General features: G+C 59.2%; 14 protein-coding genes across 14 annotated transcripts; 5 read left to right on the top strand and 9 right to left on the bottom strand.

Annotated features, from left to right (window-relative positions):
* Nucleotides 1-5: 5 nt before the first annotated feature.
* On the bottom strand, nt 6-899 carry OSTLU_33506 (predicted protein; the record flags this gene model as incomplete). The annotated part of the gene is made up of 1 exon (XM_001419522.1): nt 6-899. The coding sequence occupies one exon, from the start codon at nt 897-899 to the stop codon at nt 6-8; it is 894 nt and encodes a 297-aa protein (XP_001419559.1).
* A 573-nt stretch (nt 900-1472) lies between these two features.
* OSTLU_2187 (predicted protein) lies at nt 1473-2501 on the top strand (the record flags this gene model as incomplete). The annotated part of the gene is made up of 1 exon (XM_001419739.1): nt 1473-2501. A coding segment is annotated over one exon (1029 nt), but the record flags the coding sequence as incomplete, so codon positions are not given.
* Nucleotides 2502-3022: 521 nt separating this feature from the next.
* Nucleotides 3023-5326, top strand: OSTLU_33504 (predicted protein; the record flags this gene model as incomplete). The annotated part of the gene is made up of 1 exon (XM_001419738.1): nt 3023-5326. The coding sequence occupies one exon, from the start codon at nt 3023-3025 to the stop codon at nt 5324-5326; it is 2304 nt and encodes a 767-aa protein (XP_001419775.1).
* Nucleotides 5327-5384: 58 nt separating this feature from the next.
* On the bottom strand, nt 5385-5780 carry OSTLU_33503 (predicted protein; the record flags this gene model as incomplete). Its single annotated transcript, XM_001419521.1, has 1 exon — nt 5385-5780. The coding sequence occupies one exon, from the start codon at nt 5778-5780 to the stop codon at nt 5385-5387; it is 396 nt and encodes a 131-aa protein (XP_001419558.1).
* Nucleotides 5781-6367: 587 nt separating this feature from the next.
* OSTLU_33502 (predicted protein) lies at nt 6368-7372 on the top strand (the record flags this gene model as incomplete). The annotated part of the gene is made up of 1 exon (XM_001419737.1): nt 6368-7372. One exon carries the CDS (start codon nt 6368-6370, stop codon nt 7370-7372), a length of 1005 nt encoding a protein of 334 aa, XP_001419774.1.
* Nucleotides 7373-7494: 122 nt separating this feature from the next.
* OSTLU_93242 (predicted protein) lies at nt 7495-8964 on the top strand (the record flags this gene model as incomplete). The annotated part of the gene is made up of 1 exon (XM_001419736.1): nt 7495-8964. The coding sequence occupies one exon, from the start codon at nt 7495-7497 to the stop codon at nt 8962-8964; it is 1470 nt and encodes a 489-aa protein (XP_001419773.1).
* Nucleotides 8965-9070: 106 nt separating this feature from the next.
* Nucleotides 9071-11194, bottom strand: OSTLU_1394 (predicted protein; the record flags this gene model as incomplete). Its single annotated transcript, XM_001419520.1, has 3 exons — nt 9071-9787; nt 10088-10498; nt 10673-11194. Coding segments are annotated over 3 exons (1650 nt in total), but the record flags the coding sequence as incomplete, so codon positions are not given.
* A 3-nt stretch (nt 11195-11197) lies between these two features.
* On the bottom strand, nt 11198-11527 carry OSTLU_35077 (predicted protein; the record flags this gene model as incomplete). The annotated part of the gene is made up of 1 exon (XM_001419519.1): nt 11198-11527. A coding segment is annotated over one exon (330 nt), but the record flags the coding sequence as incomplete, so codon positions are not given.
* Nucleotides 11528-12141: 614 nt separating this feature from the next.
* Nucleotides 12142-13077, bottom strand: OSTLU_88222 (predicted protein; the record flags this gene model as incomplete). The annotated part of the gene is made up of 1 exon (XM_001419518.1): nt 12142-13077. One exon carries the CDS (start codon nt 13075-13077, stop codon nt 12142-12144), a length of 936 nt encoding a protein of 311 aa, XP_001419555.1.
* A 216-nt stretch (nt 13078-13293) lies between these two features.
* Nucleotides 13294-14346, bottom strand: OSTLU_16772 (predicted protein; the record flags this gene model as incomplete). Its single annotated transcript, XM_001419517.1, has 1 exon — nt 13294-14346. The coding sequence occupies one exon, from the start codon at nt 14344-14346 to the stop codon at nt 13294-13296; it is 1053 nt and encodes a 350-aa protein (XP_001419554.1).
* A 508-nt stretch (nt 14347-14854) lies between these two features.
* On the top strand, nt 14855-15844 carry SRT3501 (predicted protein; the record flags this gene model as incomplete). Its single annotated transcript, XM_001419735.1, has 1 exon — nt 14855-15844. One exon carries the CDS (start codon nt 14855-14857, stop codon nt 15842-15844), a length of 990 nt encoding a protein of 329 aa, XP_001419772.1.
* A 37-nt stretch (nt 15845-15881) lies between these two features.
* Nucleotides 15882-19581, bottom strand: OSTLU_46490 (predicted protein; the record flags this gene model as incomplete). The annotated part of the gene is made up of 1 exon (XM_001419516.1): nt 15882-19581. One exon carries the CDS (start codon nt 19579-19581, stop codon nt 15952-15954), a length of 3630 nt encoding a protein of 1209 aa, XP_001419553.1. The 3' UTR covers nt 15882-15951.
* A 345-nt stretch (nt 19582-19926) lies between these two features.
* Nucleotides 19927-20532, bottom strand: OSTLU_16769 (predicted protein; the record flags this gene model as incomplete). Its single annotated transcript, XM_001419515.1, has 1 exon — nt 19927-20532. The coding sequence occupies one exon, from the start codon at nt 20530-20532 to the stop codon at nt 19927-19929; it is 606 nt and encodes a 201-aa protein (XP_001419552.1).
* A 520-nt stretch (nt 20533-21052) lies between these two features.
* OSTLU_16768 (predicted protein) lies at nt 21053-22576 on the bottom strand (the record flags this gene model as incomplete). The annotated part of the gene is made up of 1 exon (XM_001419514.1): nt 21053-22576. One exon carries the CDS (start codon nt 22574-22576, stop codon nt 21053-21055), a length of 1524 nt encoding a protein of 507 aa, XP_001419551.1.
* Between the last annotated feature and the right edge of the window lie 194 nt (nt 22577-22770).

Genomic DNA, 22770 nt, shown 5'->3' with positions numbered 1-22770 from the left:
CCGCGTCATCCCGAGTACCAATCGAGGAACAACAGCCCGAGCGTGGCGACGAGCAAAATCAACGCGACGTAGCGCTGCGCGCTTCCCTTTCGCGCGATGGTTTTCTTCATCTCCACGTTGCCCATGTCTAAATGCCGCGAACTCTCGATGGCGTCTTGGTAAAGTGACTCTATCTGCTCCGCCTGCGCTTGTACGTGCGTGGCGAACAACGAACTCAACGCCGACATCTCGATGACGTTCTTCTCCGCCATTCGCACCTCATCGAGCAACTGCGTCAACTCCTCCTCCAATCCATCCTGCCGCTCCGCGTGCACTTGCTCTTGCCTCATCTCCACCCCCTCGACGCGTACCGCGCGCGCGACGCCATCGTCGTCCGCTCCCGACGCACCCGTCCCCGCGTCGTCGTATCTCGCCCTCGTCGCCGCGCGCTTCCGTTGACGCTCGCGTTCGGCGCGTTCCAGCGTCGCCGCGAACCTCGTCTCTCGCACCTTATCGAACGCCCTCGCCACGTCGTTCAGCGACTCACTCAAAATCAACCCGATCCCGTGCAAGTGCGCCGCGCACTGCGGCGCCCGCGCCAGCGCCCCGCCGTCCCGCGCGTTTTCCACCGCGTCTCTCGCGCTCGCCACGCACCGCTGACACTCCCTGATGGATTCCGACGTCTCCGCCTCGAACGCGTCCCTCTCCCGATCGCTCGCGCCCTTGTACCGTCCGCGGTGTTCCTCCACGTACGTCCGCGTCGCCTCCAGCGCGATCGCCGCCGTCCGCGCGTACGCGCGCACCGTCTCGCACGTCGCGACTTTCGCATTCGCCCGCGCATTCGCCCGCGTTTCCTTCACGCGCGCGCCGACGTCGACGTCGTCGACGCGCGCGACGGTCGCGGTCGACGCCGCGCACATCGTCGCGAACTGCGCCGTGCGATCGCGCATGGCGACGCGCGCGACGACCCGCGCGGGGCGCGTTTTGTCGCGAATTCGCGGTTGAAAATCATCCATCTAAAAAACGCGCGCTAAACATAGCGCGACCGACGGAGACGCGAAACTGTCCGTTCGTCTTCCCGCTCTGTTTGACGCGCGCGACGCGACGCGCCGATGGACGACGCGACGCGGGACGGCGAGGACGAGGAAGAATCGCGCGTCGATCGCGTCGACGGCGCGACGACGGCGGCGGACGGCGACGCGGAAAGCGAGGAAGACGCGACGGCGAGGACCGAACGGACGCGCGAGGAGGAGGACGCGCGCGAGGACGCGCGCGAGGACGCGCGCGAGGGCGTCGATCGCGTGCGCGTCGTCGTGCGAGTGCGCCCTGGGGATGGACCGAGCGCGGTGAGCGCGGACGGACGCGCGGTGCGCGTCGCGGGAGGAGGACGAACGAGACGACGGCGCGGCGCGGCGGAGCGGGAAAAGGTGGCGTTTCGAGGGCCGTGCGCGGGGACGCGGACGACGCAGGACGCGTTCTTCGACGTGTCGGGGGTGAAGGCGTTGTTGATGAAGACGTTGGATGGGTACGCGAGCGCCGTGTTCGCGTACGGGCAGACTGGTAGCGGAAAGACGTACACGATGTTGGGACGCGCGGGGGCGCGACGCGGGGCGAGCGAGAGCGCGTCGTCGACGCGCGACGACGTCGAGACGGCGTCGACCTCGTCGCCGACGATGAATGACGTCGGATCGGACGATGGTCTTATTGGGCGCTCGATCGAGTACTTGTTCGACGCGCTCGGGCGCGAGGCTGCGGGTGGTGGGGAAAAGGCGCCGACGAAGGTCGTCGTCTCCGTCACGAGTTACGAGATTTACAAGGAGAAAGTCATCGATTTGCTGGCGGACGAGTCGTCGAAATCGCTTCGCGTGCGTTGGCGAAGCCGTGATGGGTTCTATGTTCCAAATCTCTCGCGACGGGAGTGCGCGAACGCCGGCGAAGCTTTGGATTGCGTGCGCGAGGGCGCCGCCAGACGCCGCGTGCGATCGCACAAGATGAACGCCGAGAGCTCGCGCTCGCACGCCGTGCTCACCGTGCACGTCGAGCGCTACTTTGGAGCGCCGCGCGCGAACGGTGGTGGTGATCGCGACGATGACGTCGGCGCTTCTTGCGATGATTCCGGAGATGTGGAGATCACGCGCGGGAAAATGACTTTCGTGGATTTGGCTGGGAGCGAACGTTTAAAGCACAGCGGGAGCGAAGACGCCGGTTCGCGAGAGACGAGCCTGATCAACAAGAGTCTTTTCGCGCTCGGCAAAGTGATATCGATTCTCGCCGACGAATCGCGAGATGCCAAAGCCACGACACCACACGTGCCGTATCGCGACAGCAAGCTCACGAAACTTTTGATGGATTCGCTCGGCGGTCGCTCTCTGACGCTCATGATCGCCTGCTGCTCTGCCAACGAGCGACACGTGGAAGAGACCATCCGCACGCTTCAATACGCCGCGCGCGTGACGTCCATAGTGAACATTCCCGAGTCGAACACATCTCGCACCACCGAAACCATCGACGCGCGCGCGTCTCCCGACGCGCTCGTGGACGAATTGAGGGCAGAAAACTGCGCGCTTCGCCGTCGAATCGCCGCGTTGACGCGCGCCGCCGACGCCTCCACCGCCATTTGCCCAACCCCATCCTCGCGCCAGCGGCGCGTCTCCAACTCCATCTACCACACCTCCGACGTCATCACGCGCGTCAGCGAGGTCGAGCGCCTCCTCTCGCGCTACGCCGAGGAAAACCGTCGCCTGGAGCGCGAAAACGACGCGCTCCGCGCGTCTCGCGAGCTCGTCCACATCGAGCGCGCGCACGCCCTCGCCGACGTCACCAAGCTCCGGCGCGCGCTCGCGCACGTCCAGGACATATTTTTCACCGACGATTGACCGATTTCAATCCATCGTCGCGTTTCGCCCCGTCTCGCGTCGTTCGTTCGCCCCGCGCCGCCGTCGCCGCGGCGACCGACCCACCGACTCGTGCGCGCATTCGCGCGCGCATCGCCAGTCGCGCGCGCGCGATGACCTCGCTCGCGCCCGCGGTGCCGCAGCCGACGATGCCCGACGACGACGCGCACGCCGGTGACTTGCTGGAGATCATCCCGCTCGGCGCCGGGAGCGAAGTCGGTCGAAGTTGCGTGATCGCGCGCTACAAACAAAAGACGCTCATGTTCGACTGCGGCATCCATCCCGGCTACGCCGGCCTCGCGTCGCTGCCGTACTTTGATGAGATCGATCTCGCCGACGTCGACGCGCTGTTCGTGACGCACTTTCATCTCGATCACTGCGCCGCGGTGCCGTTTTTGTGCGGAAGGACGGATTTCAATGGACGAATCTTCATGACGCACCCGACGAAGGCGATATATCACATGCTCATGCAAGATTTCTGTCGATTGCTGAAGAATCAAGAGCCGAGCGAACAGTTGTTCGGAGAGAAGGACCTGGAGGCGTCGATGAAGAAGATTGAGGTGATTGATTTTCATCAAGAGGTGGACGTGGACGGGGTCAAGGTGACGCCGTATCGAGCGGGGCACGTGCTGGGGGCGTGCATGTTTAACGTCGATATTGGGGGGTTGCGCGTGCTGTATACGGGAGATTACTCCAGAATCGCGGATAGACACCTGCCCGCGGCGGACGTCCCGGCGATTCCGCCGCACGTGGTGATCGTGGAGTCGACGTACGGGGTGTCGCCGCACTCGCCGCGGGAGGAGCGGGAGATTCGGTTTACGGAGAAAGTGCAGACGATTTTGCGTCGGGGAGGGCGAGTTTTGCTTCCCGTCGTCGCGCTCGGTCGCGCGCAAGAGTTGTTGCTGATTTTAGAGGACTTTTGGGCGCAAAATCCGGATTTGCAGCGTGTGCCAATTTATCAAGCGTCGGCGCTTGCGCGCAAAGCGATGACGATTTACCAAACGTACATCAACGTGTTGAACTCGGACATGAAGGCGGCGTTCGAGGAGGCGAATCCGTTCGTGTTCAATCATGTTAAGCACGTCAGCAAATCGAGTGAGTTGGACGACGTCGGTCCGTGCGTCGTTCTCGCGACGCCGTCGATGTTGCAAAGCGGTTTGTCTCGCGAACTCTTCGAGTCGTGGTGCGAAGATCCGAAGAATGGTGTAATCATCGCCGATTTCGCCGTACAAGGCACTTTGGCGCGCGAAATTTTGAGTGATGTTAACAAAATCATCGCACGAGACGGACGAGAGTTGCAGCTCAACATGTCTGTCGATGCCATTTCGTTTAGCGCGCACGCGGATTACCCGCAGACTCAGGCGTTTTTGGACGCCTTGGCGCCGCCGCACGTCATTCTGGTCCACGGCGAAGCGGGGGAGATGGGTCGATTGAAGCGCGCGTTGGACAACAAGGCGGCGGCGGATGATAAAAAGATGAGCGTCTACACGCCCAAGAACTGCCAACCGGTCGAGATCATTCACAAAGGCGAGCGCATCGCCAAAATCACCGGTTTGTTAGCCGAGCAAGAAATCGAAGAGGGCGACCACGTCGCCGGAGTGCTGGTTCAAAAAGATTTCGGCACCATGCTCATCGCCCCGGAAGACGTGAACAACTACACCAAGCTACGAACGTCTTTAGTGACGCAGCGTCAGCTTGTGCCGAGTAAGATCCCGATCAGCACGCTGCGGTTCGCACTCGAAGCTCTTTTCGAAGGCTTGCACGTCGTCTCCACGCTCGCGCCAGAGGAGGACGAAGAAGAGGAGGAAGACGCAGAGGAGGAGGCAAATAAGCCGGCCGCGAAGAAGAAAGCGGCGCCGAAGAAGAAGGCAACGACGAGTCGCGCGAAGAAAGCGAAGACAGAACCGTCTGAAGTTGAAGCGCGCGAGGGCGAAGACAAGTTTGACGTCGACAAGGCGGATGGTTTGTCCATCAACGACGGCATGGTGACGATACGCAAGCGCTTCGCGGACGAAATCACCGGCGTCGAACATGTCGTCATCGAATGGAATAGCGATCCTTTGACGGACATGATCGTCGACGCGACGCTGAGCGCAATCTTACAGCTCGAAAGTGAACCAGAAGCATTAAAGGAAGCCGAGGCTGGATTACGCGACGCCATCAAGAAGAAGGACGAGACTTCCGCGGAGAAGTGGCGCCTGCGCGTCGTCGCAGCCATGCTCTCCGCTCAGTTCGGCGAGCTCAAGGTGAATGAGAAAAAAGCAACGTTGAGTCTGAACATCGACGGTATCGATGCCGTGCTTGAGTACCGCACGCGTACGGTTTTGTGTGATAACGACGCGTTGAAACAACGCGTGGAGACGACGGTTTCGCGAATCGATGAAGCCATCGGCGACGCGGCGTACGCGCACGCGGTACACTCGCTGTCGGCTTCGAGCACCAAGTTTGCGTGACGTAGATTTGAGAAGAATCAGTAGCCAGTTTTGTGTAAATTAGATGAATTACAACGAGTCATTGTACCACGCAACCGCCGTCGGCGCTCTCCGCCGCGCGCTGCTCGCGACCAAGCTTCGCTCGCATCTCCTCGATGACTTCGTTCCGATCGAGCCTCTCTCGCTCTTCCTCGTTCTTCTCACCGGCAAGTTTGAATCCCTGCTTGCGTAACTTTTTCATTCTATCGCTCGTGTGCGAGAAATCCGCTTCTAAATCCTCCACCAATTTCGCCTGCAGCACGACTTCGCCGTGAATCGCCTCGCTCGTCGTCTTCAAGTTTTCGACCAATTTGTCCAACCCCTCTAACGCGTCATCTTGCCCTCGAATCTGCGCCGTTTGATGTTCGATGAGCTCGCGCGTGTCCATCGCTCGCGTCGCTCGACTCTCCTCGTCCTTCCTCGAGGGAATCACCATCGTCGCCGCGCGTTCCAGCGCCGGCACGGATTCCGCCGCGCGACTCGCGCTCGCCACCAACCCCCCCGCCGCGTTACTCACGCTCGTCGCCGCATCGCTCACTCCCTTACCGATCGCCGCCCCCAGCGCGCTCACGTTTGCCCCCAACTCCCTCGTCGTCGTCGCCGTCGTCGTCGTCGCGCTCGTCGTCGTTCGCGTCTCCGTCGCCTTCGCGACGTCGCCGCGCAGTCGCCGCGCCTCGCGCTGAAATTCCTCCACCGTCCGCTCTCGCGCCTCGATCTCCGCGTCATCGCGCGCGCCCTCGCGCGCGCAATCGTCCAGCACGTCCAGCAAGTCATCCAGTCGGTTCAGCTTCCGTCGCGCGAGCGCCAGCGCGCGCGCGCGCGCCGTCTCGGAAGATTTCGTCGTCGGATCGCCGTCGCGCTCGCTCGACGCATTCGTCGCGCGCACCGCGCCCACGTCCGCGCGCAGCTCGTTCACGAGCTGTCGCGTCGCGCGCAGTTTCGTCGTCCACGCGTCCGTCATCTGGAACGCGCCGCGCGTCGCCGCGTGACGCGCGCGCCGCGTCACATCGACGCGCGGTCGCGATGCCGACGGTGCCGTTCGCACCGCCGTCCGCGCGCGACGTCGCGCCCGCGCGCCCCAGCGCGCGCGTCGATCGACGCGCGGTGGTCGTCGCCACCGTCTGCGCGCCGCTTCTCGCGCGCGCGCGTCGCGCCGAGGCGAAATCGTCGCTCATCGACGACCTGCGGGTCAAGCGGCTGAACAAGCCAGTCTTCAACGGTGGACGACCGCGCGCGCAAGCGTACCCGGATTGGCTCGAGGGCGAGTGGCGCGCGACGATCGACTTCGCGGGATACGAGTTTCCGAGCGCGGTCGTCGCGCGCGAGGCGGTGGCGCGAGAGGCGACGACGCCGGGGTTTCAAAAGCTGTCGCTGGCGTACGCGCCAGACGTGGGACGCGAGGGAAAGACGGAGTACAGAATGCGATTCGCGCGGGACGGCGGTGACGTGATCGAAGATCGTGGATTTAATTTAAGGGAAATCGTGGACGCGTACGTCGGCGAGGGCGCGGTGGAGGCGGTGGAGTACGACGCGCGGAGAGACGCGAATCGAACGACGATTCGATTGAAGCGCGGCGCGAGTAATAACGCCGAAAGGATCGAGTTGTTCACGAACGCGCGAGACAGCGAGACGAGGGAGTCGGATGGGACGTTCTTCGCGCTCGAATCGTTGAGGCAGGTGACGCTGGGATACTCGACTTCGTACGGAGTCGCGAGAATGGTGCCGACGGATTACACGCACGTGTGGACGTTCACGCCTCTGCCGGACGTCGACGGCGTCGACGGCGCGAGCGCCGGTGAGCCGCGCATCGGTGTCACAGGAGTTAAAGTGGTGAATCGCGTCAAGGCGACGCTCAGTACGGCGGGATATTTACAGCCTAACGACGCGTTGAAGTACACGGCGTCGGACGCCGCCAATCCAAACGGCGCCCCCGTCCCTCGCGTCGGCGCGGCTTCTCAAGTCGCGTTCGAGCCCGTTGTTTTATATTCGCACGTGTTGTACCTCGAGCGCGTCGGATGCGTGCCGTAGCGAAGTGTAGTCGTATTTATTAGCATGCTTAGCCGATGGTCAATAGCCGCGTCGCATCCAGCTCGTCCAGCTCAAAAAGACTCGCGCAAAGATTAGCCTTTGTCCTCAAACGACCGCGCGCGATGCCCCGGCGCGGCGGTACCGCCCCTGGCGCGCGCGCCAGCGCGGCGCACGATGACGACGAGTTTGCCTTCCCGACATCGACGTCGGCGCCGCGCGAGAGCGACGACACGCCGTCGCCGTCTCGGCCATTCAATTTCAACGAGAATTTAAGCCCGAGCCCGATATTCGCCCCTGGACACCACACGGCGAGCGCGCGAGACGTCACGGTGATCACCATGGGTGTGGCCGTCATCGCGAGCGCGTGCGCCTGTTGGTTGCTCCAGGTGCTGGCGTATTTGCTGAGACCGTTGGTGACGGCGACCGGAGCGGCGCTGCTGCTGCGACCGCTAGTTGATTTCGTGAGCGACGCGGCGTATCAGCGCGAAACATTGCGAAGGAATCGATTGCGATTGTGCTGTCCGCGAGTGTTCACGGTACCGAGGATCGTGGCGATCGTGCTGGCGCTAGTGGTTGTGTGCGCGGTGTTCGGGACGTTGGTGTGGGCGTTATATCTCGGGCGCGTGTACTTCTTGGTGCACTGGAACGACCCCGACTGGAATTCGAGGTTCACGAGTCGAATTAATGACTTAGGACGAAGCATGAGCGAGATGGCGAAGCGCGTGTTCAAGAAAGATGACGTTGCGGAGGAGGCATGGGCGCGTTTGTTGGCGAACATCGAAGCCACGCTGAAGGATGAAGAGTTTTGGGAGACGCTCGGCGTAGGAGTGTTTCACTACATGCAAGATATCATGCTCATGCTGTTCTACACTTTGTTCTTGCTCGCACCGCGCCGAGAGTTATCGAGGGCGCGTTCGCTCGTGGCGAGACGAATTCACAAGGCGACGCGGCGGTTCGTTTCCATCATGGTGCAAATTGCCGTCGTGCGGGCGCTTTCCGTGGGATCGTTGCTGGGACTGTGCGGTGTGCCGTGGCCGCTGGCGATCGCCGTGGCGATCGTTTCGTTCTGGCTCTTCTTCATTCCGACTTTAGGATCCATCGTGGCGTCGATCCTGCCTTTGCCAATGATCGTGCTGCTGCCGGATTTGACGGAACGCCAGCGCGTCGCAGGATCGATCATTCCAAACTTGGTTTCGTTTTTAGTCGGAGATTTGATAGGGCCGGTGGTATATCGCAAAGGACTAGATTTGAATGAAGTCACGGTCTTGCTCGCGCTTGTGTTCTGGTACTCGGTTTGGGGAGCCGCTGGGGCGGTGCTGGGTGTGCCCTTGACCTGCGCGTTAAAGATTGTCTTGGAGGAGATGCCTCACGAGGGCGCGCACGCGCTCGCGGCGGTGATGGCGCCGGTGCAAAACGACACGACCGTAAACGGAGACACCGCGTCCGCTGTTCGTGTTCCGATGACATTGACGTTCATTGCTTGGTTGAAGCGCACGTGCGGTCGGCTGTTCAGGCCCTCGGGAACGACGCAACCAAGACGCCGCGCCGACGAGGAAGCGCTCCTCGCCGAGTCGTCTTCGGACAGTGAATAAATTCCCCAAACCGAGTGTACTGTAGTGTAGATTGCAACCAGAATTGAGATTAATGCTAGTCATTTCCATGTATCTCGCCTGTTTACTGAAGTTTACAAAACGTACGAATTGCCTTTTGGATTTGTTCGATTCTGAAAGGCTTCGTGAGGTACGAATCGAAGCCCGCATCGAAGCACTCTTGTCTGCTCTCTTCGATAGCGTCCGCCGTGACGGCGATGATTGGCACCTTGCAGTCTGGGTAAAGCTTTCGCAACTGCTGCGTACACTCGATACCGCCCATGATTGGCATGTGTAAGTCCATGAGAACGATGTCGAACGCGTCGAGTCCCGCGGGGTCAGCCTGCACCTTGGCCAACGCGTCCGCCCCATCCTTCGCCCCAGTGACGTCGGAGTGCCCGAGGCGGCTCAACACAGCTTTTGCGACCTTCATGTTCACGGGATGATCCTCTGCAAGTAAGATTCGCAAATGTTGGCCAGAGACATGTTGGCCAGAGACACCATCTTCGAAATCGACCTTCCGTCGAGTGCACCCAGACGCTCGCGTCGGACTATCCGTACGCGCAGTGTCCGCGGCGTCGGCGTGATGAGCCTTTTCGTCAAGAACCGTCTCGAGAGTACGACGAAGTCTGTTGTGTCGCACCGGTCTCGAAATTAGATGCGATCGTATGGAGGAGAAGAAATCTCGAACGGCGGTTCCCTTGACGGAATCAATGCTCGACTCCGTTCCCTCTACGCTATCCTTTGCCCACGCACACCGAGGGTCCGACGTGTCAAAGCCGGTTGATTGCACCACTGGCCAAGTCGAAAGGACAAAAGGTGGAAGCTTGCTCGTGTCGCTGGAACGGCGTTTGTCATCTCCACTTGACTGGATACTGAACGTGTTTCCTTGCCCCGCGCTCACTCCGTTCAGCAAACCTCTGCCTTTTGCCCAGTCATAAATGAAATCTACGGCGTTGTTGCTCAACTCAGCGATAATGGCGACATCGGTAACTTCACCATCCATCGCTTTGCTCATGTAACCGACGAGATCTTTCGCGTTGCCGTAAACCGTCACGGCAAATCCCCATCGCTTCAACACCACGGACAACGTGCTCCGCAGCATGTCAGATTCGTCGTAAAGAACCACGCTCAGCTTTTCGCCTGGTCTTTTGAAATGCGCCGCATAATCTACGCTCAAATCGCGCTCGAGCTGCCGGAGCGACTCCGCCCCGCTCGCGAGTTGCTTGCGCGATTTTTGGTTCTCTTTCATCCAATCCTCCGAAACCGCCTTACACTTAATACAAAAATGGAAAGTCGACCCCTTGCCGAGCCCTTGACTTTCGGCCCACATCGTTCCGCCCATCGCTTCACACAATTTGCGCGAAATCGCCAAGCCGAGACCAGTGCCGTCGTATTTGCGCGTCGCCCCCGTTTCAACCTGCTGAAACGATTGAAAGATCTTATGAATTGTGCTTTGATCTAACCCCATGCCCGTGTCCTTGACGTAAAAGTGCAAAAACCAGGATTCATTATCCGATGTCATATCATCCGTCGGCTTGTTCCCACCTTCGCTCAACTTGCCCGAGAAATGCGGGCACATGTGCAGGAAGCACTTGAGAGGCGCGAGCCAGTCCTTTTGTGTCGACGCGAGCGAACCGGCGGAATAGGAGCGAACCATCTTGGCGTGGTGCGTTTCTTCGCCATCTTCCAAGAACGCTTGCCTCGCGACTTCCGTCGTGTCCTCTCTGCCGAGGTAAAGTCGAATCATGATGTTGCCTGCGTCGGTGAACTTGATGGCGTTACTGATGGAATTCAGCAACACTTGTTGCAAGCGCATCGCGTCACCCATGACGATTTTGGGCACCCCGATATCCACGTGGTAACCGATGTTTATCTTCTTCTTCGCTGACTGCATGGCTGTTATCTCCATAACGTTGCCGATGACTACCTCTGGGTGGAACGGTTCGCACTGGAGCACGAGCTTATCTGCCTCGACCCGGCTGAAGTCAAGAATATCGCTGATGAGCGCTTGCAACGTTTCCCCACTCGTACGTACCGTAGATACGTACTCCCTTTGCAACCGATCCAAATTTGTGTCTTCTAATAATTGCCCCACGGCGATGAGCCCATTCAAAGGCGTGCGAATCTCGTGCGACATGTGCGCTAAAAATCTCGACTTGGCTTCTGTCGCCGCCTCGGCGCGTGCCATCATTTTTAGCGCGTTCAGCTCGTCATCGCGTCGCTTAAACAGCTCGGTGACATCGGATTGGATTCCCACGTAGTACATCACTTGTCCGTCTGCGTCACGAATTGGCGTGAGCGACAACTGATTCATAAACTCTTCGCCAGACTTTTTGTAGTTCTTCAACACCACCGTCACCGCCTCGCCCTTCTTAATCGCATTCCGAAGCTTGTTGAGTTCGTTTTGATCCGTCCCCGGCCCTTGTAAGAATCGACAATTGTGCCCTACGGTCTCCTGCACGCTGTATCCCGTCATTACCTCGAATCCCACGTTTGCGTAAATCAACGGCTGGTCCGGCTGCGTAAAGTCCGCGATGGTGATACCCTCCGCGCACGAGTCCATCGCTAATTCCTTCACCGCGATATCCTTCTGCACCGTCGACATCGCCTTGCACTGTCTATACATCGCCTTCAAGCTCATCAACTCGTTCTCCGCGCGCTTTCTGCGCGCTCGTTCCTCCTCGAGCGCCGCCTCGAGCGCCGCGGGGTCAGCCCTCGGCGTCTCTGGTTTGTCTTCCTCCCTCGTCGCCTCCTCCACCGCCCGTCGCTTCGTCCCTCGCTCGCCGTCGGTGACGATTACTTTCGTGATGTCATCGTCGTCCACCGTCGCGACGGCCGCGGGCGCTCGATCGTGGCCGAACGGGCACGACATCGCGCGCGTCGACGTCGCGGCGGCCGCGCGCACGCGGCTTTACGACGCCTTCGCGCGCGACGCGCGACGCGCGCGCGATCGGCGGCGCGCCAGACGCCCCTAACGCACGTCTTGGACGCCCGCGCGTCGCGTCGGGCGCGCAGAAGTCCTTCGGGGCGGCGTCGGACGTCGCGAAGTACGGATAAGGCTCTCGGCGCGCACTTATCCAACTCGCCGGCGCGCCGGGCGCGGCGCGGCGCGGCGCGAGGGCGCGACGCGAGGGCGAACGAAGCGTGAATGACAGACTATAAACAGGCTAAAAAAGACTAATGCGAGGCGCTCGACTTGAGTGGTTTCACGCTGTCTATGCCGTCTCGACGATTTTGCGTCGGGAGCGCGGCGAGCTTCGCCGCGGCGGCTCGCCTTTTGAGCTCGCGGTCGTACATTATGATTGCGCCCGTGACGGCGACGTTGAAACTCGGACTCCGCGTACCAGTGGTTGGTAATGCGATGTGGTGCTGACATGCTCGAAGCATCGTCGTGTTCAACCCAGTGTCTTCGCTGCCGAGTATGTACACGGCGTTTCGCGGGTGCTCAAAATTTTCGAGCGGGGTACCGCCCATCTCAACGCCGACCCACACCGCACTGACGGGCGATTTACGCACGAAATCATCCCAATCGCTGTATTCAAACGTTGGAATCTGTGTCCATGACTTTGGCGTGTCGCTCGCTTCTTTTTTGAATCGACGCCCGATGACGAAGGCGAACGCCGCGCCCAGTTGATACGCGCTTCTCCACAGCGTGCCCAGATTCTGCGTATTCTTTCCGTTGTAGATGCCTATGCCAAAATAACCGTTCTGCTCTCCCACCGCCGGCGCTCGGCACGTGTTCAAGTCCAACGCATCCATCGCCGACGTCGACGCCGGCTGCGGCTTTTCCTCGAGCTGTAGCTCGCACCTGCGCAGCGACGGTCCGACGTGGTTCCAACACAAGCTCGTGATCCCAACGCCGAGTAAACGCCAACCGTCGAACGAGTTATCGTACACGCGCACCCTCCATCGATCGACGTTCACGCCGTCGTCCATCAGGAGCGCGACGCAGAACTCGCCGTCGATTTCCTCGTCGCCGTACTTCCCGTCGCCGAGCGTCCCAGCCGGCAACACGATGACTCGGCCGTTTTTCGGCGTCGATCCTGGGTACATGTACCGCAAGACGTGCCTGACGTAGGCGATGTCGCTGTCGCTGTCGCTGTCATCGTACATCGCGATCGAGTCGCGACGCGCGCTGCGCGGCGGAGTGAAGGCGGGCGGTGGTTTAGGCTGAATTTCGGTGACAAAAAGCGTCGCCCGCGCGTCGTTCGCGCGAAAAGCGACTTGGTTTGAGAGACGCCCGATTTCGGCGCGCGGAGAATTCGTCTGATGGCTTGAAAACGGTTGATTTAAAATCGCCAAGGTGGTCAAATCGTCACCGGCGCGCGTCTAAAGATCTATCACTCGAGAGAGTTTGGATACGTTGTTCAACAGTGCGTCGCCGTCCTTGATCAAAGTTTGGTACAGCGAGTTCTTCAAGTCCGGTCGGTTGGTTTGTAACACCCCCGAAACCTTGTCAATCTTGCAGTTCAATCTACCAGAAACGATGAAGTGCGAGAGCTCGCGATCGATAAAGTCTTCGCTCACGTTGAAACTATCCGCCATGCTCTTCACCGTCACGCTCTTGTAGCTTTGCAAATATTGCGCGTACGCCACGACGCGCACCTCGCGCAAAAAGTACCTGAAATGGGGATTCATCCACACCGACTTTTCCACTTGCGCGGCGACGACGGGGAACGCCGACATGAAGGTGCGATAATCACACTTGTGCAGGGCGTTTAAAAAGTCGCCGAGACCGGGCAATCGGTTGAGCACGCTCAACACCTCGGGCGAATCGATCACCTTCGCCTTGAGTTCGGTGCGCGGCAGCGAAACCACGGCGCAGACGACGGTGTAGAACACGAAATCATCGTACGACAACAGCTCGTACGACGTGAACGTGCTCAACGAGTCCAAAAACAGCTTTGTCGCCGTTTCAAAATTCCTCGTCGCCACCGCGTGCAACCCTTCGTACACCTTCAACCGGTTCTTTCGTTCCCAATCCCCCCCGCCCGGTTGATCCAGCATATCCTTAATCTTTTCGATCAATTTCTTCACCTCGTGCAGCTCCAACCTCGAAAACCGCGCGCGCATCAGCGCGAACGCGCAGTCCATCTTTTGCCCGATCGACGCCGTCTTCGCCTCCGTCTCCTCGTACGCCCGTTCGCTCTTCTCCATCTCCCCCACGCTCGCGTAAAACTCCGCCCGCTCGCACATCGCGTCCCGTATCTCCACGTCCCCGAGATTTTCCTTCGCGTCTTCGATCTTCGCTTCGATCTCTCCCAACCGCTTCGCGTTCGCGTCCGCCATCTTCGCCGTCAGCGCCGCGTCCGCGCGCCACGCGAACCGCTCGCACAGCGTCGCGTACGTCGCCGCCATGTTCCGTCGCTCGACGATCGCCATCACCGCCGCCGTCTCGTCGCGCGCGCCCTCGGCGAGCTCGAGATCGAAAATCTTCTGCGCGAGGTCGACGTCGTCGTCGCGCGACGTGTCGAGCGCCGTCTCGTCCGCGTCCGCGTCGGCGATCGCCGTCGTCGCGTCCGCGTCGTCGCGCATCTCGACGTCCGCGCCCATGGCGTCGGCGGCGCGGTCGGCGCGCGCGTCGATGTGGCGCGGCGCGGCCGGCGCGACGGCATTGACCGGCGAGGACGCGACGACGCGCGGCGCGATGGGCGACGACGACGAGGCGCGCGACGACGACGAGGCGCGCGCGCGCGCGCGGCGCGCGGACGCGGGCGCGGACGACGCGAGCGCGGCGCGCGACGGTGTCGATGCCTCGCGCGGGGCCGACGGCGGCGCGCGCGACGACGACGACGACGACGACGACGACGACGACGCGCGGTCGGAAACATCGTCGAGCGGGTCGTCGTCGTCGTCGTCGGGGTACGGGTTCGGTCGGGAGTCGACGGAGATGCTGGAGCTCATGGAACGCCTGGCGGCGGAGCGACTCGGCGAGTCGAGCGCGGCGGCGGCGGCGACGGCGCTCGAAACGTTCGATCTTCGCGGGATCGCGAAGCACATCGAGCGCGGCGGGGTGAAAAACGTGGTGGTGATGACGGGAGCGGGGATATCGGTGAGCGCGGGGATACCGGATTTTCGAAGCGAGCGCGGGTTGTACGCGCGATTGGGCGAGTACGATTTGCCGTATCCGCAGGCGATTTTCGAGCTTGGGTACTTTAGGGAGAAGCCCGAGGCGTTTTATAAGCTCGCGAAGGATCTGTATCCGGGGCTCTACGCCCCGACGCCGACGCATTATTTCATTAAGCTGTTGCACGACCGCGGGCTGTTGCGGCGATGCTTTACGCAAAACATCGATTCGTTGGAGTGCGCCACGGGGCTGCCGAAGGATAAAGTCGTCGCCGCACACGGTAATTTCGACAGCGCGAAGTGTTTGAATGGACACGACGCCAACATCTACGAAGTGGAGAGAGCGTGTCGTGCGGGAACGCCGATGACGTGCGCCAAATGTGGCGAGTTTGTCAAGCCGGATATCGTGTTTTTTGGCGAAAATCTTCCGCGTCGATTCTTCGAGTGCGCGCAAAAAGACTTCGAGGTGTGCGACTTGCTCATCGTCATCGGAACGAGTTTAGTCGTCCATCCGTTCGCCGGTTTGATCGAAAGGCCGAAGGAGCACGTACCGAGGCTCTTGATTAATCTCGAACGTTGCGGCGAGGCGCAGAACACGCGCGTCACGAAATTATATCGGATGGCTGGGCTCGGTCGGGGCACGGGATTTGACTTTGATGAGGCGACAAATTATCGTGACGCGTTGTTCTTGGGTCAGTGCGACGACGGCGTCGCCGAGCTGTGCTCAATGCTGGGATGGAAGGACGACTTAGATGCGCTCATCGCGAACTGCACGATTAAAAAACGACTCCAAGCGAGCAAAATTAGCAACTAGCATCACGTAGCGCTCACTTGTAACATGGTTTAGTTTCTCATTATACTGGTATCACTATGGGTTCATCTATACAGTCATTCGCATCAATGTTTCTCTAACGTGCGTATCTACGGCGTCGGGGGACCGCGTTCGGTCGGAGCGACTTGTTGCACTTGCGCGGTGTCTTCGCCAACAAATTGGAGAGCTTCCTCCAAGGCGACCTTTTGAACTGTGGACACCTTGTGAGAGTGAGACACGCCTTGAATGCAAGTCGCTTCTTTCACGATTTCTGGACGGAAAGTCGTGGCGATGAATTGCGTCTTATTGTTCGCCTGACCTTTGACCATGTGCGCCACGGCGGTGCGGTACTGCGGGTCGAGCGCGGCGTCGATTTCGTCGAAGAGGTAAAACGGCATCGGATCGCAGCGTTGAATGGCAAAGATGAGCGCAACAGCGACGACAGTCTTTTGCCCGCCAGACAACTGCTTCATCTGCATAGTTTCACCTTGTCCGAAGCTCACCTTGATCTTCACGCCGCTATACTTCTCGCTGAACGTGGTCGGATTAGCCGCCGGTTCGCCCTCTTCCTCCGGGTCCCGGTTCGCCGCGCGCTTGCGTTGCATGACGAGTTCACCGCGGCCACCGGGGACGAGTCGATGGAAGACGTCCTTGAAATTCATGCTGACCTGTTTGAAAGTACGTTCGATCGCTTCATCCTTCTTGTGATCTAAATGATCGATGAGTTGAGTGATGCTGTCAAACGCCTTGTTAATTTCGGAACGACGCTTCTCGAGCTCTTCTCGCTGTTCGGTAAACTGCTGGTATTGGTCGAGCGCTTTCTTGTTAACGTGACCGAGCTTGGACAGCTGGTTGTTCGTTTTGCTCAACAGCTTGTGCAGGGATTTGAGCGACTCACCGCGGTAACGGTCGAAGGCGTCGGATGGAAGCGAGCCGAGTTCTCGAATCTTCTTCTGAAGTGCTTCGCGCTTTTGCGACAGCGTCGCAGCCTTGGACATGAGAGTTTCCATGACCTTTTCACGTTCGCCTAAAGACGAGCTCATCGACTCTTTGAACGCTCGAAGCTTTTCAATCTCTGTATTCGCCGCTTCAATATTCGCTTGCACCGTTCGAAGCTTTTCCGCGATGCCGTCGTAGTTTTTACGCACGATGGCTTCGTCGTTTTGCACCGTCTTCAACTGACCTTCGAGCTTGGCGAGCTCGGCGCGTAAGCTGTTGATGTCAAGTTCGCCAGACGTCAGGGCGATGCGTTTCGCACGGCGGTTCAGGTTGGTTTCGAGAGCCGTCTGGAGTTCGCTCAACTGCGTGTACACGTCGAGTCGGCGAGCGGCGATGGTGACTTTTTCTTGCTTGAGCGTCGTCGCGTGAGAGGTGAGCTTTTCAAGCTCTTGAACTTCAGCTTGACTCAAGGTTGCGTCCAGACTCGAACCGATCTCACTAGTCAGATCGGCGATGTGTGTGTCCACTTGTTCGATATCAGCTCGCATAACGGCGATGCTCTTTTCCGTCTGTTCAAGAAGAGAGCTGGCTCGCGTGCCCGTGTCTCCGTAGAAGCGCAACTCATGCTTTAATCGATCCACACGCTGAGCACTGTGACGTCTTTGCGACTCGAGTCGACTGATATCACCGAGAACGGCTGACATCTTTTGTTCCGCAGCTTGGAGAGACTTTTTCACGCCAGCGCTGGTTTCTTTGAGATCATCACGGTTAACGTTCAATTCGCGCAGCGCCGTCATGGCGGCGATTCGGCTTCGGCTCGTGTCTTGGTAACCACCACTCATGGAACCTTTGTTGCTCACGGTGTCCCCATCCATGGTGACACAGTTGAGTTGCGAAGAAAGCGCCTTGGAAACGGCGACGTCAATGTTCCGACAAATCAAAACACGCGCAAAGACTTGCTTGAACGCGGCGTCAAATTTTGCGTCGTACTTGAGCTTTGAGAGAAGAGGAAAGGCATCACTGCCTTCGGGGTATGTAACGTTCGGTGGGTTCATGCGATTGAGCGGCAAAAACGTAACACGACCACCTTTCTCTTTGTTCAAGAACTCGATGACTCGACTACCAATCTCATCATGATCGACGACGATGTGAAAGAGCTGATTACCCGCGCTGGCTTCGATAGCGCTGTGAAATCGCTCGTCAGTCTCCATGAGCTCGATGAGAGGGCCGTGCACGCCTTCGATGTTGTGTTCCTTGACGATACGCTGAACGGCAGCCATACCACGTTGAAGGTCACGAGGCATAGAAAACTCGAGCTGCTTGTCTCGCTTCTTCACTTCCTCTTCGCAAGACGCCAGCGAGTTGTCGACCTCGTTGTCTTTGCGCTGAAGATCCTTGCGAGCGTTCTGGGCCTCGTTTCGCTCCGTCATCGCCTTCTTGTACTGCGCCTCGAAATCCGCCAACTTTTCTTCTTCAACGATGAGTTCGGCTTCCATGGAAGCGCGGTCCTTCTCGTCACTGGATTGCGTGGCGCGAATTTCCTTCAAGTCATTTTCGAGCGTCTCCACCTCCTTCGTCTTTTGTTTCTTCGTCGCGGTGGCGTCTTTGATTTGGCTCTTCAACCACGTATCGCGTTCACCCTTCGTCTTAAAACGTTCGCTGCGACCTTGCTTTTGGTACAAGCTTTGTGAGCGACGTTCGATCTCGGCGATTTCACGATCCTTGGCTTCTTCCACGGCAACTTCGGCGTTATACTTTTCACGCACAGCGTCGAGCTTCTTTTGCGTCTCCAACGTCGCCTTTTCGACATCCGTCTTTTGACCTGCGATACCGGCCAACGACTCTTCGCCGGTTTGAATCGTTTCGCGCAAATCTTTCACGTCCAGCTCAGCGGTGGTTCGTCGGGCGACGATGCCGCGCAACTCTTCCTCCGCCGTCGTGAGCTCGCGCTTCAGTTGCGCGGCGGCGCGCGAGCTATCCTTGAGCTCCTTTTCATGCGTGCGCAAGTTTTCACTCATCGTGTTCATTTTGTCGTCATCCACGCGGCTCGACTCGTTCGTCGCGCTTCGTTGTTGCTCAATCTCATCCAATTTGCTTCTCGCATCACTCAAGTCTTGCTCGTAAATGGTGTACTCCAAAGACCGTCGCGTCTTGTCCAAGTCGGTATACTTTTGCAACTCGTCTTTCTCCTCATCGAGCTCCGCCAGACGGCTTTCGATGAACTCAACGGTCTCTTGCACTTGTTCTCGCTTCGATTTAGTCTCGTCCAAGCCCTTAAGGGACTCTTTGCGCTTCGCCTCGAAGACGCTCGTGCCCCCGATCTCCTTCAATAAGTCCAAACGCTCCTCGTCTTGCATCGTCGCCATCTTCATAATTTTCCCTTGTTGTACGACGTAATAAGGGTTCGTTCGGCTGAAACCAGCGCTCTCGAGTAAGTTAACCACTTCAGCGCGCGTCACGTGCTTCTTGTCGAGATAATATTCATCCTTCTTCAAACCAATATTTCTTCGCAGGCGCACCTCCTCCCGCTCCACCGGCAAGCGTCCGTCGGCGTTATCGAACACAATCTCCACGTACGCCGACATCACCGCGTGCCCCGCTCCCTCGTGCAACAGTCTCTGTCTCTCTTCGGCTCGCAAATTCCCGAACACATCGCTCAGCACGAACCGAATCGCGTGAAACAAGTTTGATTTTCCCGACCCGTTGGCGCCGACGATGCAATTCAACCCGTCGTCGAAATCCACCACCGTCTGTTCGCGGTAGGTTTTAAACCCTTCGACGATCACTTGTTTGATGTGCATCGCGCTCGGCGCGTTCAACCGCGCGGTGTCTTCGCTCTACGACGTCGCCCGCGTCCCGCGTCGTCGCGTCGCCGTGCGTTTTCGCGCGCGCGATTTTCAAATCTGCAACCTGTCGCTCGGCGGGAGATCGATCGCGCGCGTCGCGGAATCGCGCGGACGCTCGCGCGCGCCGGTGGAGCGCGCGATGCGCGGTGACGGTGCGCGTGCGTCGGCGCGAAGGCGCGGACGTGTGCGGTTCGGCGTTCGCGCGGCGGCGAATGGCGACGCGAAGGACAGAAGAAAAGAATTTCAAAAACCGCTCTAATTGACATCGCACTGAAAGGCATACGTGAAGAGGCGACGCGGTTAATACTCGCCGAAGTTGGCGTGCCCGGTTGATTTCGCGTGCGCCACGGCCTCGGCTTGGCCGGTGAGACCTTTCTGGCAGACGAGACAGCGGAGAGAGAAATTGGCGGTGTCGGTGAACTTTTTGGCTGCGTGCTGCGAGCGGACGAGAGCGGCGACGGAGGCGAGCGCGGGCGTCGACGCGGGGACGCGGGAAACGTCTTTCTCGACGTCAGCACCGATGGAAGATGGGTTTAACACGATGGAATCGTAGTGTAAACCGTCGTAAATGACCATGATACGGTCTTCGTAGTCGGCGTCTTGGCCGTAGACGTCGCAGCGTTCGGTTTGAATGTCGTACGCCGCGATTTCCACGCGCAACGCCTTGGCGAGAATGAACAGCTCCACTTGGCCACCCCAACTGTTCGGCTTGGAAATCCAGTCTGCGTATTCCGTCGGGGCTTTTCCTAAAAACGCCTCGTCGAACGTCGCCGGATCGGCGCGTATGGCGTCCACGATGACTTTCCTCAGCCGAGTCGACTCGCGAAGAGACTTCTCGCAACAGTACCCGACGGCGTTGAATAAACAGCTATTGTCACTCGCGATCACTCGCCTGATTGCGTGCATGTCCTCCAGTCGTATGAAATCACTCGTAGACGTCGAGATGCCGTCGACTCCTTCGTTCATGCTCATCGCCAGCGCTCGCGCGAACGCCTCGTCTTCGTCCATGTTTGCCATGCTCGCGTACGTCGTCGGCGCCGCCGCCATCGCGTCAGAACTCGCCACCGCCGCGTCTTCGAGTGCAATCGCCGTCACGGCGAGCGTCTCGCCTCCGCGTACGCCCAACGATGCGCACAACGCGGCTTCATCGTCCACGTCAACGTCGACCGGTGGGAAACCGAGTTTCCACTTTTGCGCGCGCGTTTCGACGCCGGTGGCGTCTTGAATGACGCGTTTGAGCGCACCGCACGTGCAATCGTCGTCGGCGTCGATAACGTGCTGCGCCCCGTCGGGCGTGCGCACGCGAAGTCTCATGTCGCGCGAGGATGAGTGCCGCCGGAGCGCGGGGAGGCACACGTCGGGCGAGATGTCGGGCATGGAAAAAATGACAAGAAATAAATGATAGAATACATGCGCCGGTAGGCGGCTAGAACCCCGTCGGGGCATTCCATACGCGAGCAAAGCTTGGATTTTTGGTGTGCGAGCTCTTCGGCGTCACCGGTTCTTCGATCGGTACGGTTGTTTTGGAATCCGGCGGCAGTTCCAAACCGTCGATTTCTTGCAGCATGTGGTGAATTAAGCTTTTTTGACGATTGTGCAGCTCCCAGCTCGCCTGGCGCTCGTGCGTGTCCGATGAAGATGACGACATTGGTCTCATGTCGCGCGTGCCTACGGATAAGCCTGGGACATTGGCGAAAAGTTCCGCCGCGAAATCTTCACCTTCACGCTGCTTTGAATCTCTCAGCCGCATGTCGGTGATTCGATCGCGCTTCATTTTCGCGCGCATCTGCGCCTGGGCATGACCGATCGCATCTTTCGCCGCGCGCTGACGTTCCTCGTCCATGTCTTCCTCGGCAATGACGAAACGTTTCAGTAATATGTCCATCGACTCTTTACGAGCGTGCTCGCTCTTGGGGTCGAGTTCACTTCTGCGTTTCGGCGAGCGCGGCGGTCTTTGACGATGTTTTCGATTATGCTTCGAACCCGTCGCCTGCTTCGCGTGATTCTCGCTTGAAGCCATCGGCGCGTTTTCGCGCGACGGGGGCATCAAAAGTAAGATGACAATCAGCACCAAATTTGCCGTCTCGATGAGAATGTCAGAGATGGCAGACGCGGTCCAGTCGACGACTCTCATTGGAATTTGAACCGTCTCAAACACCGCGACAAATGGGACTCGTGCAATAGCCGACAAGATGCGCAGCTTGTCCGCCTTTTCGTTCGCCACTGATTCTAATTGCGCAATCTCCGAACGCATCAATCGAACTTTCCTCGCCGCTCGGCGCCTCTCGCGTTCGTCTCGCAACTCAGACAGCCCGCGTAAAATTAACACGCTGGCGTACGTCGTCAACCCCAAAATCGTCGCCACATCGTACACCTCGTCCTTGAACACCACGTGAAACGGATTACTCCACAAACGCACGCGTATCACGAGGTCTACATCGCCATGTTCCCCAGACGCCCCCGGGATCTTCGTCAACTCCGCCGTCGACAGCGTCGACTCCACCAGCGACTGCTCAATGTGCGCCGACGTCGGCAATTCGCGCCCGCTCGTCCCGACAAGTCTATCTCGCATGCTTTGCGCAGATACTCCCGTGCGCGTCACGACCGTGAACGCGAACATTCGCGTCGACGTCAGCCCGAGTCCTCGCGTTCTCGCCGCCCGTACCTCCACCTCATTCCGACCGTCCGTCTCGCGCGTACGCGCCTCTACGGTCCACGAATACCCGAACGCTTCTCCGAATCGCGTCGCGGATGCCGTCGCGGTGGCTCGCTCGCGCGCGCGCGCGCTCAGAAAGCTTTTCCGGTGCGAACTCGTCGGAAATCTGGGCGCCTGCACGCGAAACTCGACGACGGACGCGACGGGATACGTGCCGAATTCCACGGCGGATGCGGCGAAGAAGAAGGCGATGATGATTACGCGCTTGATCCCATCGCGCGCGGGGACGCGCATGCCGCGTCGCCCGCCTCGGAATGCGGGAATCAGAAACAGACGGTTGGGCGGAAACAGTTGTCGTCAGAGACGCGAGAGCTCGGACTGGAAATTGCGTGGTATAAAAATTGACTGATGTACTAGAACACGAAACTCAAGAAGGAGTGATTACTTGCTGGCGCCGGGCTTTTGCTGAAGCCTGTTCGCCGCGATGA

The sequence above is a fragment of the Ostreococcus lucimarinus genome, chromosome 9 (genome assembly GCF_000092065.1).
Source record: "Ostreococcus lucimarinus CCE9901 chromosome 9, complete sequence".
Classification (NCBI taxonomy): Eukaryota; Viridiplantae; Chlorophyta; class Mamiellophyceae; order Mamiellales; family Bathycoccaceae; genus Ostreococcus; species Ostreococcus sp. 'lucimarinus'.
This window is presented reverse-complemented; position numbering and strand designations above follow the sequence as displayed.